The sequence below is a fragment of the Charadrius vociferus genome, unplaced genomic scaffold, assembly GCF_000708025.1.
Source record: "Charadrius vociferus isolate BGI_N301 unplaced genomic scaffold, ASM70802v2 scaffold213, whole genome shotgun sequence".
NCBI classification, from domain to species: Eukaryota; Metazoa; Chordata; class Aves; order Charadriiformes; family Charadriidae; genus Charadrius; species Charadrius vociferus.
Window position 1 is genome coordinate 7,731,268 of NW_009647828.1, and position 19,825 is coordinate 7,751,092.

General features: G+C 36.9%; 1 protein-coding gene across 1 annotated transcript in view; it reads right to left on the minus strand.

Annotated features, from left to right (window-relative positions):
• POLN (polymerase (DNA directed) nu) overlaps positions 1–19,825 on the minus strand; it is a 102,108-nt gene that overhangs the window by 69,363 nt on the left and 12,920 nt on the right. The window contains 9 exon segments of the mRNA XM_009882538.1: positions 5,553–5,618; positions 5,861–5,914; positions 6,511–6,567; positions 9,602–9,691; positions 10,114–10,197; positions 11,013–11,077; positions 11,287–11,347; positions 12,719–12,787; positions 18,373–18,530. Of these exon segments, the coding sequence (XP_009880840.1) occupies positions 5,553–5,618; positions 5,861–5,914; positions 6,511–6,567; positions 9,602–9,691; positions 10,114–10,197; positions 11,013–11,077; positions 11,287–11,347; positions 12,719–12,787; positions 18,373–18,530 (704 nt within the window).

The following is a 19,825-nucleotide window of genomic DNA, read 5'->3' on the forward strand; positions in this document are numbered from 1 at the left end:
CTATACAACGTAGCCCATGTATTGGATACACCACACACCATGAGATTAATGAATTTATACAGATCAGGAGCATTACTAAAGAGAATGCCAAAGACATGCATCTATCATACTTGAGATGCTAAGAGAACAAAGGTCTGTGATGCAGAAACTTATTTTCTCCATTTGGATATTAAATTAACATGACGATGTTCTGGAGCATCAGATGTCAGTGTTATGATATGACTAACAGAGACTTTTCATACTGTAGTTGCCACACCAATAACTAAGAAGATCCTATTATAATGTTAACAGTGTAAATTTTAATCATGAATACAACTGAACTAAAGTTTCATCAAGGTACTCATTCACTCATTTTTAAGTAAAATTTCCCTGTCACAAAACAGTGCTGAGTGAGGAAGAAATAGAGGAAATAGAGAACTTTATCTCCAATGTTGTAAATACAGTTTCTTTAAATGCTAAAGCCTTCACTAAAATATACTTTAAATAAAGCAACAACAAAAGAGATTGTGAAAACGTCAAAACTCTAAAATAAATGAGATGCTATTTTAGTGCTATTAGTGCAGTCATAATCAGCATATGACTGAAGAGTATTGGAATAAATATGCCGAAAAGAAACATGGCACAAAAATACATTCTGAATGCAGGAGATACTCAGAGAACACAGACCAACCATAACAAATGGCACGCGAGCACCAACTTTCTCTCATAGTATATGAGCTCATCTGAGTGACAGTTGTGACACTAAATTGTTTTGATGCAAAGGTCCAAAAAAATGCATAGACATTCTTATCTCCGTTACAACAACCTACCGTTCTTTTAAGTGAAGCCCACATCAGAGCATACTTACCTAAAAATGATATTGTTAGCCTAGATGACATTATAGAAGACTTTTGACAAGATGTTTTATATGAACCTGTAATATGACTGACTTGTCTCTATCCCCAGTGCTTTCCAATAAACATACTTTTTTTTAAAAAATAGAAAACACTCAAGTAAGATCAATGCAAATGTAAGATCCATACTGTCTGTCCATTTTAAGTCAACATCTATTTCAGTAGGACAGTGTATGAAAACAAGTGTACAAAAATTAGATTCCTAATAGTGCAGTTTCAAAAACAGTCAAGGCATTGGTTCATTCCTAAACAAACAAACAAAAAAAACCCACCCCCAAAAAAAAAACAACCAAAAAAACAGGAAGACATGATCACATCCCTGCTCCCAGACTTGGTGTTTGGCTCCTTACACTGCATCAGCTCTGCCAAAGCTTTCCAAAAGCTGTGAAGAAAAGGGACAGCGGAGAAACAGGACATTTCAAATTTGTACAGTAGCTCACCATTATTGAAATACCTTGTAGAACATCTTCTTTGTGCTGTAATCCAATTGTGACCACATACTATAAGCTTTCAGAAAGAGTATTGGTAGTATCACAGATCATCCTGTAGCCTTAATGAGGCCTGGGACAAAATGCCTGAAATTTGAGAGCTGTCACAACAGTTTTGATAGCACAATTCTGACAGTCTGACTTGCTACGTGTGCGCACGTGGGTACGCCAAGGATGTAAAACCTATTGGGATAGTGTTAGGAAAGGGAGATAAACAGGCAGCATCTCATCCACACTGTCCATAAGTGATCCCAAAACTATTTCAAAATTACATTTGAATTTTATCTCAGAGACAATTAGCCCATTCAGTCCAGAAGACAGCCCAAAAGGGAAGTAATACAGATACAGTGCAGATAATCAGAAAAACTGGTTTGCTAAGTTAATTGACAGAACAGACAAATTTTTGACGGCAATTGCTCAGAGGGGTCTCTGCTTCAAGAGATGGTCTCTCCCATTACAAAGAAAACCGGATGGGTAACTTACTATTCATATTCTAAACACTATTAGTAACACACATTTGCTAATAAACAAGCATGAAATTCTCCATCATGCATTCACTGTCAGAAAATATGACTTATATCTGTTGGAAAGACTGAGGTATATTCAGTATTTCAGGTTTTTATGGTTGTTCTTTGAGCACATTAACATTCAACATACTCTCATTAGTTTCTCTTTTGAATTATATTCCTGCTTTCCAAATTAAAGGCTAACATGCTTCTCTGATTGACAGGTTAAATTACTTTATTTCTTTGCCTTTTGGGACAAGCTAGTAAAGGCATTTTTCCTGAGGAGAAATAGGAATGCTTTTTTAAATTATCTTTTATTTTTTATTTATCTTCAGCTTGACTTTTTGTTACTAAAAGGAAGGAAATTCCCCCTGAAGCCCACCACTTTATGCTTTTTAGTTTAATGATACAAACATCTTCTGAAGTACAGAAGTGTAAACTCATTAGTAGCATTTCAGATCTTTCTGCTGCAGAAGCCTCGAGGAAAGAAATCTTAATACAGAATATCTGATTCTAGCAATGAAGTTTACATCTTAAACCAAATTATAACAACCAATTATATGCCATCCTTCTATCTCAAGTTAGGATTTCTCTCTGTTCATTCTGAAAGAGGCTTGATCTTAATTGGCTTTATGCCTTTCCACCTCTGTCATGACTTATTTTTGCTTTAAAAGGTGAGAGGCTGAAAAGTGGTATTTCAAGGTAGCTTTGGAGAACATAAATAAGTCTTTATGAATGTAATAAATATATTTAATAGGAAAGTTGTCTATGAGCTACATAATAAAGGAGTATCCTAATGCAGACTAATATATTTATACAAAAATTAATTTAAAATAACATATTCAAATAATAAACCTAATTAATAGTCATAAGCAATCCATCAGACTGGAAAAAAATAACTAGCCTGTAGATATACTACAAAATAATCTGACTGAAGAATTGTAGGGTTTATATTTCTTTTAGGTTTCAGATACGTAGATTCTCATGGAGTAGCAAACACACAGTTACAATACTATAACAGGAGACAACAATATCAAATGTGTCCCTGTTTAATGATGTATTATATTATCATGTAACACTTTGTTATTTGTGAAAAATGTATTAATTACGCAGCAATTCTTCTTGTGGAAGAAACCAAATGAGAAGAAATGAAGTGCACAGTTAAACTAAAATAGATGTATAAAGTTCTATGAAGAAACCTCCTCTAAGTTGCTGCAATACAGAAGTCATAAAAATTCATGTGAATAAGTTTATATATTAAGAGAAACCCACATAAAGCCAAAAATATACATTAACCATACATCAGATGCGGATTTGTCTGAAAGAAGACCACAGAAGAGTTTATCTGAAAGAGAAATCCTGCTCTGTACCTAACATCTGGTCATTTCCCCTTAAATCTATGAGAAAATCCCTCCTGGACTCCATTTAATGCCTTAAAGAAAAGATGACAGATAGACCCATTACCTTTACAAAACAAACGAAAGATAAGGAAACCTTTGTTTAGAGCTCCATCTCCCACACCCAAACAGCAAATTGGATGGGGTTTTTTTATTTGAATTATCACTTTATCTGATTTACTCTTACCTTTTGCTTTAATCACTCCTTAAAGCATTTTAAAAATACACTACATCTGCAAATATTCAACTAAAATTTGACATAACATCACAGTAACTGCAAAAATATCCACAATATTTATGATTTCTGACAAGAATCTTCCAACCCTTTAACATTTAGTAAAGTGACTGGGCACTGCAGTATATTTTCTATATCAATAAATGATTCAGAAACAGATGGTATAAGTTCCATAAACATTTCACACACACAAAAAAGCCATTCCAATGTTTTTCCTTATAAGGAAAAGCCAGCCTTAGGCAACCCTGGATGCTAACTTTAGCAGCATTATTTTGGAGAAAAACAACCTTTAAGAAAAGTAGGTTTTGTGTCATTTTTAGCATGATGGACTAAAGGTCATCTGTCACCTTGCATTGTATATGGTTGTTCAAGACAGCTGTCTGTTGAGCTCTGACTTGTAAATGCCTGTGCATCACCTCAGAATATTTAGCAAACTGTGACCTTCATGATCATCTTTTCCATTCTCTCTCGTCACTTTCCCGCGTACGAGTGCATGAGAAACAGGAGCATCAGAAACACTTCTCCATTCCATTGTTAATTCAGAATCCTAGACACTGTATTTTACTCAGCAAAAAGCACATGCATTTCCTATAAATTGTTTGATGACAAATTGTATGGGAATATGTACCATGAAGGTAGGAAGATATAAATGAAACCTGAACTGTGAAGACAGGTAAAAGAAGAGCTAAGGAAGTCACCAGGACTGTGAGGATGAGAACCTACCAGGACAGGTTTCTGCCAGAACTCCAAAAGTCACCATACCGGTCAGAACTTGCAAGGAGCCCCATGAGCCCACCCATGCAAAGTGATCACAACATAACCATTATGTCTGATATCTCTACTCCTAGATAGAGCTGTGGAAGACCACGGCCTTTCACCCAAGATTGCAGAAAGCTTCTCGTGCCATTTGTACCCATCAAGCTTAAGGCCAGTACCCTGCATAGACAGATAAGCAGTACTCAAACCTGCACAGTTAAGAACTGACAATACTTTTGGGCACAAGTTAAAAGGACAATGGCCTCATGGATTCCCTCTAGCCTTCATGATCCAAATCCCACTTCTGCATCAATTCCCCCACTCCTACAGGGTCAGAGGTCAGGCCTTTGCTAAGAAAGGCATTGATTAAACCAAACAGAACATTTTGTCAGCTAGGTAGTCACTACTTTTCTACTGCTATTCCCCTGCCTATGCCTGGACTTAAGCCCTTGCAGTAGTCTGCAACCCTGTCTCCTCCCACACAGGTCCTGCACACTCATCCATGCAGCTGTGGGCTGCGACAGAAGTGGAATGCAAAAAGCATCACCAGCCCCTACAGTCAAAGGTCAGTGTGCTTCCTAAACTCCATGTAAGATGGTACAACAAGATATATTCAAATATGCCCTTAAAAAGGTCACTTTAGGGGAAAAAAAACAAACAAACAAAAAACCCCCCAACAAAACAGCAAACCTCTAGCAGTCCTGAAAGTCAAATAAAACATATTCCAGCCACAAGCATGAACATGGAGATCATTATAGGCAAAGACAAGAGAGGAAGCACAAAGAGCCCAAGTGTCACAGCCATATAAGCATCTGGCAAGACTTCCAGAGCAACACCGTAGCCAGCTTAGCCCTTCACTGCTATGAGGCCTAAAGCCAAATTCCAGAAGAAAAGAACTTCCTTTTTTTCCCCATAATCCCCAGGGCTCACTGATTCTTTACAAGGAGTGGTTCATGAACACCAGGAATACATTATGAAGAAGTACTCAGTAGAAGCTTAGAGGGTGCAGGCACAGCTCACAATTCTACCTCTCTACTTCAGTTAATAATATTAAATTCTGATCCACAAATAACAGAAAACATTCATAAGAATAAGTGTTCTAGAGTAAAATACCCATTTAACAAGCTTTTTCTGTCCACCATTTACGTGAAGTATGACAACTGCTAGACTTAGATGAAAACAAACATTTCATGTGTTAAAAATATTAGATATTTTATATAAGTAATATTAATTTTTAATTCTAATTAAAATGTAAATCTTTTAATAGGCTCACTTACTGGATGTTTAGCTGAAAGTCTGCCAGTCACAGTTCCTGTCTGGTTGCATGTAGGGGAAATAAATCCCTGTAAGTCAAGTACAAGAAAAATCCCCAAAAAGAAAAGGACGAAGACATAAATCTAAAGCTTTATTTAATATAAGTATCAGCAATAAAAACTCACTGCAATCAGGACTAAAAAAAAATAAGAAAGAAACACTTATAATTGTCCAAATATAAAAGTTCTTAAACTGTAAACTTTGCAATCATTTCACATCCTTTTACTATTTATTTGAAAGACTATGTTTTACAGGCTTTTGATATGTCTACCTTTCTCATGCATGTTCGTAGTCCATCCACATAAGTTGATTTCATCTTATGAACCTAAATTACATAAAAGTTTAGATAAATGCCTGTTTATAAAAATAAGGTATTTTTCAAATGAAAGATTTTAATTTCCAAATGCATACTAACTGTAAAGCCCCCTTCCCCCCCCCGCAAAAAAAATACCATACAACCCCACACTTTTTTTTTTTAACATCTTGAAAACTCATCCATTGAGAACCCAAACATTAAGTGTGAGAGCACACCAACTAGGTCAGTTTGGATTTTCAGGAGTCTCATCACCTAAAAAAAACCCCATAACTAGTTATCTCCTTCACTTTCTGCAGAGTATTTCTTCAGAACTCAAAAAGTAAAAGTTTTGCCCCAGGATTGTGCTTTATAGCACTAGACAAATCCAACAGTGAAGTTTTCCAATTGATTTTGCACAGGTTTTTGCTAGATATAATCTGACATAGTGAAAAACAGATGTATAAACATTAAATTTAACTCTCAAGAATGCCTACAACTTCAAAATTTAAATTACTATTTGAATGAAATTACATTAGAGACATCTTTTATTTATTTAACTGTGAATGTTATCTTTCTTGCTATTTTTGCTTCAGTGCAACTACATTATGTTAAAAATATCAGCTCACCTGACGGTATTCTAAAATTATCTTAGGCAAAGGATGAAGATCTTGCAACTTATTTAGCTGTAAAATAAAGAACGTGAATTATGGTACACTTTTCTGTTAAGTTATATTACTTAACAATCTTAACAGACTAAGTTTTGGAGGAAGAAGTTTTCTCGCCAAGCTGAATGGATAAAATACTGGCTAAAGAATAATGTCTTTCAAGCAATCTTACCCTAGGCCCAAGAAAGCCTTTGCTTTTTCCTGCCTTCGGCAGGAGGGCTGGAAATTACCCCTGCCCATTTGATTTCCCTTCCTGTCCCTGACAGGGACAAAAAGACAGGCAGACATAGAAACTTCCACAACAACTTTGGAAACACCGGGACATGGAATGGGGGAGTTACTTATGGTCCTTTGATTATTTTTTGTGCTAGACAGCATCAATGCAAGGGAGAACATGATAAAGGTATACAAAATAATACATATGTACACACATATATATTTATACACACACACAAAATCCAACAGTACAATTTCTCCTGTTCATCCCCTAATACAAGTTCCCAAAATAGAGATTGGATATTTAGAAGTACAACAAAAATATCTGGACCTACAACAGTTCAGGGTGAAACATAGATGTAACTGTACCAGAACGGAGATTTTAAAATGTGAGGTTTTTTTCTTGCTACCAGAGAGAGACAACATACTACTTATCTAGACCACAATGGAGATTTAAAAGCGTAATTTTTTTCTTGCTACCAGAGAGAGACAACGTATTACTTATCTAATATTTATCTATTGGAAGGTTTCAGCCTATCTTTAAATAACCAAGTCTCTGCAGTTGGAAAGAGTAATGGACTAGATAAAAGCATTGCTTTCCTTACTGCAACAAATATGTTCCCATAAAAAGATGACATGCATTCCATTTCTCTGATCCCTCCCATGTCCTAAGACTCAGTCACTTTTCAAGATTACATATTTGATCTATGAAACCTCCTTCTCCTTGAGTAGTGTGTGGTTTTTATGGTTATACTGTTGACATTACCTCAGAGATCATATCTGGCAGTTCAGACACTTGGCCCAACAGTTGAATTTCCTTTTTCACACAAGAGAAACAAATACTACTTTTCTACCATCCCCACAGGTGTTGATTCTCAGCAATGAGTTGTGTACTTTGACTTCCATGTAAACCAGAGCAATACAATTACGGCACCAAATCAGGAACAGGCACAGCTTCTTGTCTTCTAAGAAGGAATTCCATTTCTATTAGTATCTTAACAAAATGTTCTATTAGTGATCTGGACAAGGGGATTGAGAGCACCCTCAGTCAGTCTACAGAAAACACCAAGTTAGGCAGGAGTGTTGATCTGCTTGAGAGTAGGATGGCTCTACAGAGGGATCTCGACAGGCTGGATCAATAGGCCAAGGCCAATGGCATGAGGTTCAACAAGGCCAAGTGCCAAGTCCTACACTTGGGTCACAACAACCCCATGTAACACTACAGGCTTGGGGAAGAGTGGCTGGAAAGCTGCTTGGTGGAAAAGGACTGGGGGTGTTGGTCAACAGCTGGCTGAATATGAGCCAGCAGCATGCACAGGTGGCCAAGAAGGTCAACAGCATCCTTGCTTGTGTCAGAAATATTGTGGCCAGTAGGAACAGGAAAGTAATCATCCCCCTGTACTCAGCACTGAGGAGGCCCCACCTCAAATACTGTGTTCAGTTTTGGGTCCCTCACTACAACAAAGACATTGAGGTGCTGGAGCTTGTCCAGAGAAGGGCTACAAAGCTGGGGAAGGGTCTAGAGCAGATGTCTTATGAGGAGCAGCTGAGGGAACTGGGGTTGTTCAGCCTGGAGAAAAGGAGGCTGAGAGGAGGCCGTATCACTCTCTACAACACCTGTAGCAAGGTGGAGTCAATCTCTTTTCCCTAGTAGCGACAGGACAAGAGGAAACAGCCTCAAGTTGCACCAAGGAAGGTACAGGATAGATATTAGGAAAAATGTCTCCAATGAAAGGGTTATGAAACACTGGAACAGGCTGCCCAGGGAAGTGGTTGAGTCACCATCCCTGGAGGTAAGGATGTGGCACTTCAGGACATGGTTTAGTGGTGGTTTTGGCAGTGTTAGGTTTACAGTTGGACTCGATGATCTTAAAGGTCTTTTCCAAACTAAACGATTCTATGATTCTATGAAAAAGAGACATCCACATTTGCCTCAAGGTATCAACAAGTCTGCAGTTTGGTCTTGACTTCATCATTTTTAGACAAGTGGTTTTGGCAGGTTTCTGCACTTGTGTGGGATCACACATGAACATCTGCATTGCTGAAAATAATCTGCCTCAACACTAACAGAAGAAAGAACTGTAGAAGCTTCATATGTACAATATTTGTGCACTGAATCTGAAGATACATTCAATCTCTTGCACAGTTGTCTCAAAGTATCTAAACTGTTTGGTCAATATTGCTTTAAGGGAAAAAATTCTATCAAGATCCTGCAGATCTGACTCTAAATGCAACCACCCTTACTGAAGATAAGTGGCTCCACAAAGGGAAAAAAAAAAAGCCTTAGGGAAATTCATGCACACAAGTAAAACACTGGACCACACAAAGAGACAAGTCCCAATTCAAACCACAGGTATCAAATAATTTCCTACAGACCTCTTTACCTAGCATGAATGAATGAGTTAAGGGTCCATAAAAAGATGACAACACGGTTTTAGCCCAAATGTCCTGACAGCAAAGAGAAAGTTTGGGTTGCTATCTTCTGCACCGACAGGTTTTACATTAATGTTCTTTTCTTTCACCTAATCAGTCAGTCATACTGAGATACCAAAATCTGACCAGTAAAAAAGCCTCTCTTCTTTGAGGAACATGGCGATACATGCATGCTGGTACTAAAAAGTTTTTAATCCTGGTTTATAGCTGAAGTTTAGCTTCAATAGCTAGTTTGTTTTTCCCCATCATGGACTGCAACTTTCATTTCTGGCATAAGTAAATGAAATGTAATTAGTACAATACAAAAATAAATCAAGACTGTGAGGCAAACTTTAGACAAACAACTGTTTCACGGGAATTCGCTAAATCACGCAGATGGTTTTAAAACCCCTCCCCATCTCACCACAACTTCTGAGGTAGACACAAGTTGTTGTATTTCAGTTCTGTGAACTTTCTCACACAGTACATGCAGTTTTAACTTTTCAAATAGTACCTACAGGAAAAAAAACACACAAGAGAAATGTTTCAGTGTTTCAATTGCTGAAACAAAGGAAAATTATTTGGTGCTTGAAGTTAAGTCTAGAAAACAGATTTCAAGGGAAATAGAGCATACCATAGCAAGGAGAACAAACAGAATTGAAAAGATCAAATCTTTATTTTTGAGCTATTGAAAAAGTAGCATATTTACTAAAATCAAATGCATAATTTATGTAAATACTTTCAAACACAGATTATCCAACATCAGTTCTTCATAAATCTGGCAATATGTCCTCCATTAAAATCAGAAAACAAGATAATTACTGAAGAAAGAATTCTGAAGTTGTAAGGACAATTTTATATGCTTTATAATTCTTCTGTATCAATAACAATTTACAGAACTTACAACTTACATAATAATAGCAGTACAAATATTACCTCTCTGAGTTGACTACTACTGGTCAAAAGGAATTGTTCTCCAGCAACTTGATGAGCTTCCTGTTCAAGCTCTTTGAGTCGCAACTATAAATTAGTACATCAGAATTACTCTGTTTACATTATTATTTTCTTCAATATCTGCTCCTTCCTAGGTTAACAAGTATATTGAACTTCTACTTAAAATAGGGTGCTTGATAATGTGTGATCATTGCTGGCTGTCAACATTTGATTTAGTAGATTGCTTATATACTCTTTAATCTGTATTTCTTCATGATCTGGAAAGGGGATTTACTGCAGTAAAAAGGACCAAAATTTGTAGGAAAATAATTTAGGTTATAAAAGACTATAGAGATCTGTGAGAAACAGAGCTATGCAAATCATTCTGGTAAATTAATAATCTGTCAGACCACTATGATTACCTAGTCAGATTTTATGCTATAAAACAGGATTTTCTTGTAGCTATTTTTATCAATAGGGAAATGGCAAGCTTAGAACTCTCAGAACACATAAGTTATAAAGAGTGTTTTATTTACAGAGAGAGATATTTCTATCTCTTCTCAGGAAGATGGTTACTTATAACTGTAGGTTCAGAAAGAGTCATTACAATTTTTACTCTACAACACATAACCCAAAAGGACCTGTGCGTTTGCAAAGGAATCTCAGTTCTGGGACAAAGCCAATTAAGCAAATGTCTCTTGTTTGCTTGCCTAAATAAACATGGAAGTAAAATGAAATATCATTAGTTATATTTACAATAAAAATTCTAGAAACCCCAAACTGTCATGTAAAGATGACAAAACAAGAAGAGATTCCTCCTCTTTTTAATCAGTTATCCTCAGTAAAAGCAGAAAGATGACACTATACAATTTTCAATAGAAAAAAATAAAGGCAAAATTTACCCCCAGAATCTCTGATGTTTTTTTCAGTTCTTGTTTGTTCACATGTATTTTGTGTGTTTCCATCACTGTAAAGACAATTATATACTGAGGACACTTACAATTGACAATTTTGACCTTACATGCTTCTTAGACTGTAAAATGGACACTCAAACTCACACAGCTGTTATGAGGCTAAGATAACATTTAGTATTCTGATGTATAACATTATACTTGAGCATAGTCAGCAGCTGTGTGAAAACAGGGAAGATTCATATTTTGAACTGAACTTTCATACCTGCCAGAATTTTGATAAGTGGAAGCTCTAATGTGCAAAATAACTTCCACAAACCTTGAACCTGTAAAGCAACATACAAACAAATTCTTCAGTCTCAGCCAATTTTATCTTAAAACATACAGCAGTGTATCTATTTTCCAGTAAACAGTATTTCACTTTCTGTATAATCCCTTTTTATAAGACAACGCCGTTTCTGGAATGAACTACTAGTTAGTGTGAACTATATTATCTAAATACCATAGTCCATTATCACTTCATTCTGGACGCAATAGTAATATTTTTTATTACTATTCCTGTATAAAATGATTACTGCTACAAAATGTACATCCCTCATTTTTTTAAACAGTTTATTTTTAGAGCAAGCTCCATTATAATAGGACATAGTTATCCCTCTTTATTCACTTGAACAATTAAGCAATCATTCAAAATTCACAATTGTGTTTACATTAGAAAGTAAAAGCTGATGGGGTTATGTATCCAATTTAGTTACAAAGAACAGGAAGTCTTTTTTTCTCTAACCACTGAAGCAATCGGACAGCAACACTTGCCTAAAAACTCTTCCTGTAGACCAGCTCTCAGCGTTTCTGTGCCTTTGGTGTTTCCCTGTTGCCTTCCTTCGCAGACTATTTCATCTAATAAGACAACATCTAAATTTTCATCTAAGTCCTACACTTGCTACCATCAATCTCAAGAAAAAACCCTAGGATCCTATGATGTACCTTCCACCAGAGAGGACATCCCTAAGTTCTGACACTTTTCCAGGCATACGATTACATATGAAAACAACACACACAAAAAACCCACTAAAAGACATCTTGAAATGCATTCTGAACTGCAATAAGGGCTAAAATAGGATAAAATAGTTCACTTGGAAGGAACCTGCAACAATCATCTAGTCCAACTGCCCAACCACTTCAGGGCTGACCAAAAGTTAAAGCATACTATTAACAGCATTGTCCAACTGTCTCTCAAACACTGACAGGCTTGGGGCACTGACCACCTCTCTAGGAAGCCTATTCCAGTGTTTGACCAGTATTTGGCTAATACAACCTAGAGCAATAGATATGCTGAGTTTTTGTACTTTTTAGACTGTTTCATACAGCTTTAAAATACCAAAAGAAAAGTCACAATATTTTGACCATTTCCTGTTCTTAGAATTGTCATTTAAATATTTAGTTAACTGTTGCAGAGGAAAAGTTTCTTCTGAAGATTAACCTTCAGACTAAACATTTCCTCCTTCTGGAAAAAATGACAAATTTCATGGACAACTTTATTTTAAATGTTGACCAGCACTGTAAACCAGTAAGGACTGAAGCCTTCTATTTAACTCAAGTAGAGATTCTGATTTGAATGAGCAGCACATTACTGACTCTCTTGAATTCATGATAACACATCAGAAGTTATATCTGAGTAATTACTTTTTACATTTTACCTGTAAGTCATGAGCAAGGTCCATCATTACATTATAAAGTTTCTCCAAGTCCACACCTAAGTTTTGATACTGATATAAAAAAAAAAAAAAAGAGTTTTAATGCTAACATAAAAAGACTTAGAACGCTATTTTAAAAGATATTAAACTATATATATTTTTCTGTATGTCTCCTGTGATATTTAACATTTTAGAAATATTCTTAGACCTCTGACAAACACAGTTCATGCACAAAGCAGTACAGTACATGAATAGTCAAGATTTTACCTGCTCCTTTATTTACATTTTGCATAGATTGAGTATGGAGAAATGGTATCACTACACTGCCTTCAACATTGAAGTCAGAATTCTATTATTAGTTGTAAAATGAGGAAAAATGTGTTGCCATATTCTTCCTCCTATCAGTACTACCACTCTTCTGTGCCTGAACTATTCACTTCCTTCCCTTCTGTTCCAGAGGTGTTCTGCACAGAGCCATGCCACCTCATTCAGTTGGCTAGAAGACCATTTTAAAATGCACACAGACACTGCGAATATGATCTTTAGCTCCAAGAACATGATCACTAACAATAAACTTATGACAACCAATAAATTTGTTATCAGGCTAAAATCACAAAATGTAAACAATAAAGTGCTGCTTTTCATTACTAAACTCCTATTAGGAAAACTGGGAACGTAAAAAATGCTGCATACGAAGTTTTTCTTTCCTGCAGACTTTATCTTCAATGATGACTGAACAATCAAAATTATGGAATAAAATAAGTCATTAAGTGCAAAAACACTGGCACTGTGTTTTTACTGTCCTGTAAAATTCCTGGACCACAAACCATAGAACCTAGGACAGCATTCCAGAGGACCAAAGTTATGCACTGGCCTGTTCATGTACTGTTCCCCAGGAATCACATACTGATCTGTGTTGGAGGAAGGAAAATGTTCCATGGAATTACGTATGATACATTATGATAGTTCTTAGTTTATGTAAAACAGGGAAATTAAACTAAGGGTCATTTGTGTAAAGAGAGACATTTATTTTGTGTTTATAAATAGTTCTGAGGATATAGCTGAAGAATTGGTGCAACCTGGCCACAAAACTTTAGGACAGACATTAAGAAATGTCATATAGGCTAAAGAAGGAAACCAAACATCATAGTAAGTTTAGAAAACACGTCCTACAGAGAAAGAGATGAACCAGGTTTATTTAGTTGAGAAGAGTAAGTTGAAGAAGGAGCAGGTAATAGTTTTTATAGAGACTCAAATTATTTTCTTGTACACTAGGTATAGAACAATAGGCTTAATAGAACTTGCTTAATGCGCAGACTACAGGGTTTTTTTTCATGAAGTTAGACTAGCATGTCTAAGGGACAGTCCAGATTTTGACTGCTTCAGAAGTATGTTTAACATTTTCTTATTAATCTCAAGAATGCAGACTTTATTGCTAACCACATAAAAAAATTAAACGTCCCTTGGGCACCTTGTAAGCAATCTGTCTTCAGGTTTATCATTCACCCTATGTGTATTTTAAAGGAATTTGGATGATTCTATGTTTGCTTTGTTATTTGTATTCCTATCTTAGAGCTGAACACTAAGAGGAACACTAAGAGGGGCTCTCATGCTATGAGCCGCTGAAGTCTCTCTTACAGACCTGCAGCTAAACTATAGCTTTCTTACCTTACTGCCCTCAGGAAATACTTACAGTTGAGAGAAAAAAAATCTGCTCCAAAAAAAATATATTCTGCGTTTTCCACTTAAACTGAGCTAGAAAGTGTTTTCCTTACCAGAGTAAGATCTCAGAAATTATGCTACCAAATCTGACTTTGCTACGCATTTCACAGTTTCATGGGTTTTGATACATTCAGAATCTTTCCTTTGGTCCTTTTCTGATGAGAAGGAAAGAAAAGGATGTTTCTACTTGTCATCAGATTTATTCTGTCCTCTAAGACTGTATAGAAAATGCACACAATGCTTCGGTTTCAATGAAATGTCCAATATCTTGTAAAGAACAAAACCAATATTCTATCATTTGGAAGAGTATATGCAATGTAACTAGACATGATATCACTCTACTAAACTGGATGTCATTAAGTTAGGAATTATGGACTAAAACAGAAAGATTGCCATTGAAATTGTTGCCAGGAATATTTTGTTAAGAACAGTTCAGATGTCAGAATACTATGGTCCTCCAGTGCTTTTAATCTCTCCAGCCAGAACAGTAGTGCTTTTGAAGCAAAAGCAATTAAGAATAATAAAAGTGGTTGGCAAACCTTCAAAATCCTTCCTAAAGCAAGGTCTATACAGTCTAAACAGATCTCCAAATTAAGGATTTTTTTAAATTAAAAAAAATATATCAAAATTAATGGACAGGGGAGGATCTTCCTCTCTCTTCAGGGAGGTAAGGACCCTTCTGAGTTTGTGAGAAGGTTTCTCTGAACATCTTTTTCAATCTGAACAGGGTCTTTTGCAGGAGTTGCTCCCTGAGCTGGATGCCACTATCTCCTCCTTGTCTTCAGGATGACTCTCAGAACCTCCTGATTGTGTTTTTAAGGAGTGAGGGCAGGCACAGACTGAGACACCAGTACACCTGAACACTTAATTCTGTGCTCTCACAGTGCAACAGTCAGCTGTAAATCAACAGGTAAACATAATCCACCCCCCAAACAGTGTATTAAAATTTTCCTTGTACAGAAAACTCACAATTTTGTGCTGTTTGCAAAACAGCCCCATTATGTGAAGAAAAACAGAAGTTTGGAACCAAAGCATTATAGCAGATGCAAACTGACAAGAGCAATGTTTCATCCATTATTTGATCCAAACAGAATGCAGAAGGAATCCAAACTACTTGTTGCTGCACAAACACAACAGAACCAGAACTGACTGAAAATTAGCTTATATTAGGACAAATTATAACACATTACTGCTACAGAGGCAACCATTCTGGTGCACAGCTGGGGAAGAACCATCACAGGAACTTTATCAAATTGATCCAACTAATTTTTAGGAGAAGAGGAGAAATGCCAAGCGCAACAGAAGCATGGAAGGCACCTATTAGTTACAGGAAGTTATGTTTCATGCTAAAAACAGAATTACACGTGTTTCAGGATAATCTTTGCTGCAGACACGTTTTTCTACCACATACCATAAAACAATGGGGGCACTAGTGTTTCAGGCATTCAGAATACACTTAAGCCTGGACCATAGTTGTTTTTATCTTGAAATGACTATCTGACTGAACAGCAGATAAAACTAAGCAGATTCTACACAAGCTGATGTCTGTCAGTGGGAAGCACATCTCGGCAAAGCCCCAGCAGCAGAAAAGACTTCGAATGGAGTAATGAATTCCGTTGAGAGCCCATGTGGGTTCCCCATCTGCCCAAGAGCTATTAGCGTATACAACTTCAGCATTGTTTGTGTTGGTTGGTTGTGAGTAGACAATATGGACACCTACTGTACAGGCTTCCCCTCTGCCTACAGCAGAGTTGAACACCGCAAGGCAGAAACGGTGAGCCCTTGAAGGTAGGATGCAGAGGGCTCTATTCAAAGCTGAAATATCTAGATCCACTGGTACTCATCCTTTATAACAGTCTGGTCTTATCAGTAAGGACTTCTCTCTACCCCAGACAGATTACTTTAAGCAGGCCCATACACCACTGAAACGCCATCAACCTGTCTCCAGGAAACCTTGTTCATACCCACTGATTCCGGAACAAACAAGCTGTGTGTGAAACACTGTCCCTCCAGCAACAGACAGCTTACTTGATCCCATTCAGGAGGTGGAAGTAAGCCCAATGACCGGCTTCAACTGACACCAAGATTCCTCATCAGCAAATGCAGCAGTGACAGAAGTAGCATGATGTCTAGCACCTCTTTCAGCAAAGGTTTTGAAGTATATGGACTAGGACCTCTTTTACTGAGCCTTTTAGAACAGCACCAAATATACAGACAAGCAGCAAGCAGTATATATTCTGTGCTAGAATGTGCATGGGCGAGTAGCAGGCTACAGAATAAAACAGCAGTCATTTCAAGTACTATGCTGGGTGGACAAGACTAGCACAATACCAAGGGAGCTTAACTGAAGTAGTGGGACACAAGACATGATACATCACCTGGCCTGGATCCTTCTGGGAGTACAGACAATTGTTAGGAATCTACCAGCAGAGTCAGAGCAAGAAGGCTGAAGAGACAAACCTGGCAAAGAACTAGGATTCACATGAAGAACAGGGACTCACTGAGCAAACAAACAGAGAAGCCAAAAAGAAAGTGGGAGAGTCGAGGGAACAAATTAATTGCATAAGGAGTGGGGGTAGGGGGTTTGGAAATAATCACAGGATGTTAGAGGGAGGCATTAACTGGGACTTGGGTGAAGAGGTCAACATGAAGACACTGGAGATGATTGGGACAAGGAAACAAACTAGACCTGAAATAGGGCAGGAAGGAAATAAGACTTCAATATTTAACTCAGAGCTGGGAATCAGGATGACAAAGTTGAGAAATGATAACTAAGAATAGATGTGATATATGAAGAACAAAAGACTGAGTCAAGCTAAGGATGGAGACAAGATTAAGGATGCTGACTCACAGGAGGGGATGTCACATATAGAAATAACCAACAAGTTTATAGCTTCTGCCTGTTCGCCTGTCCATTCCCTATGCTAATAGTTTAATGCATGAAGTAGCTTCTAATCAACTGTAGATTACAGCTAGTATTTTAAAGTAATCAGGCTCTGTTTTTCTTGGAAACGTCTATACTGATGGGTATGTGTTGATACACCTGACCTCTGTCCATGCTCTAAGCCCACTCGACATCAGTGGATTTGTATCCTGGAAGCCCTATGAGCATGTTACAATACTTGTGTCTGAAAAAGCAAGGCCTTGGAAAAGTGAAAGGTTTTTTTTTAAAAAAAAACACAACAACCATCAGTTAGGTTGCTGTACACATATGTTTAGTATTTAAACAAACTCTGAAGACTAATGTGGCCTGAGCAGATCATCACGGCCCAAAAGACAAATACTGAAATTTTACAACATTCAATATATTCCAACAGACATTAGGACATTTCTATAGTGCTGGGAATAACTTCATTCATTAAGCATTCTCTCTTATTGACAATAAAATTTGACAGATTTTTCCTACACATGCTTGAAGAGTCACATTTGACACCCTACTGTTCCTCGGTCTACAATGTGGTGGGTTTTGAGTGGTTTTTTTGTTGTTGTTGTTTGTTGTTTTTTTTTTTTTTAACCAGCTGTGCAATTCATTAAAATTGTTAGTTAACTAAATACAGGCTACAAATTCACAGGATTAGAAAACAAGGCATTAGACATTCTGGAACAGATATCTGGAAATCAGTTTGCAGGAAAGGTGGAAAGAAATAAAGATCAGATTATATACTAATGAATACTGTTCCTGAACTTCATGGTTCTGAAGTGGAATTTTACAGCTGTACCTGGAGAATATGATCCCATCTTGGTAGAATGTAGTGAACCCTTCCCTTCTCCCCTTTCTTTAAAATTAGATTTCCAACAAGTAGTATTAATAAATAATTTCTTCCATCAGAAAGGCATTATCTGTAATTTTTTTTTTTTGGCAACACTAAGCAAAACCTATTGTTTCATCATTTCCTTCCCTTTTTAATCCAAACAATTTAAAACAAACTACTTACTGATCCGTTTCTCAAAGTGCCTGCATCTGTATTTACTGTTCCCATAGAAAAAGGCTTTCCAAAATACTTCTGTATTAAACACTCAAAGGAGGGAACTGTGTCGCTGGGGTTTATCAGCCACGCTGCAATCCTTGGATCTAACACGACACTATCAGCAACTACAAAAATAAGTTATTTCTGACAATCAAAATATTTAAATTACCTCCCATACTGAGAAATCCCTCTAAAGTTTTGCCTATCTTTCCTGTATACCCACATCATAAATAGGCAAGCATTTACACTATGAAAATGTTAAACATTGAATTCAAAGCTGTAACAAAAAAGATCATGACTACAAAGGATTATGTTCAATAGTGAATATTTTTGAAGAGGGATTTTTTGTGGATTTGTTTTTTGTCTGGGTTTTTTTTTTTCCCCAAAGTTTTAAAATGTAAGTAAACATCTGGTTCTTAAGATTGACTGTAAAAGCCTCTCTTTCTTACCACTGCAAAATTTCAAATTGAAGTTTTCCTTGTGAGTGCCTCCCTCCGATAGTTTTGTTGTTGCTGCCAGCTTGATTGATATCCACAAAATTGCTATTAGGGGTCAGGGGAGAGAAGATTTACTTCCTAACAATCAGACTTCCAAAATCTTTAATGTATGTATGAATTCAGATATGGGTGCACAATGCATTGTTCTCAAAAATCAGAACCGTTTGTCCTATAGGATCACATGCGCTCACGCTGTACTTTTTTTCCTGTTCACAGAGACACATAGGATGGAGCAAGCCTAGTGCTGTTTCATGTTCCTTTTAACCACAATCTCAACATATGTACTGAGAGGAGAGAGAAACTAGGAACTAGAATGTTTTGAGATATATTCAAAGATAGATCTTAGCACTCTTCAGCAACCCCTAAATACTTTCAAGTGACAACCCACAGGTACATTTATAGAGAACTCCATGCTACGCAACCTTACAGACTCAGTTACCTGGAAACAAACTTTAACATCCATAGTGCAAGTTACAGCTGCAGGGCTATTCTAAAGAGAACCAGGCCTGATGATATAACCTTCACTGATATAACTGTTGCTGAAAAGAACTTCACATGGCTGCTCAGCAGATGTTAGAGAAGGAAACATCTTGCCCCTGAATCAGCTTGAGCTCTGCTGAAGTGGCCAGATAACAGAAGGATACTTCATCTGCATGGTCTTATACCAGCATTTTAGGTAGCTCACTATCCTTTTCTCTGAATGCAAACAGCTATCCACCTCAGAAGCTAAAAGATGTGAAGGAACAGCCTTGGAAATTTTCTCAAGGATACCCTCCTGATAGTACTACTAAGAGATCTTCTGTGATGGCAAGGACAGTATTAGCTCTGAAATTGTGCAGCTTAAGAAAGAATATCAAACTCTGCATCCACTCCAAAACCAAACTTTGGATGCGTCCACAGGATTTCCACTGCTCTTTCAGCAG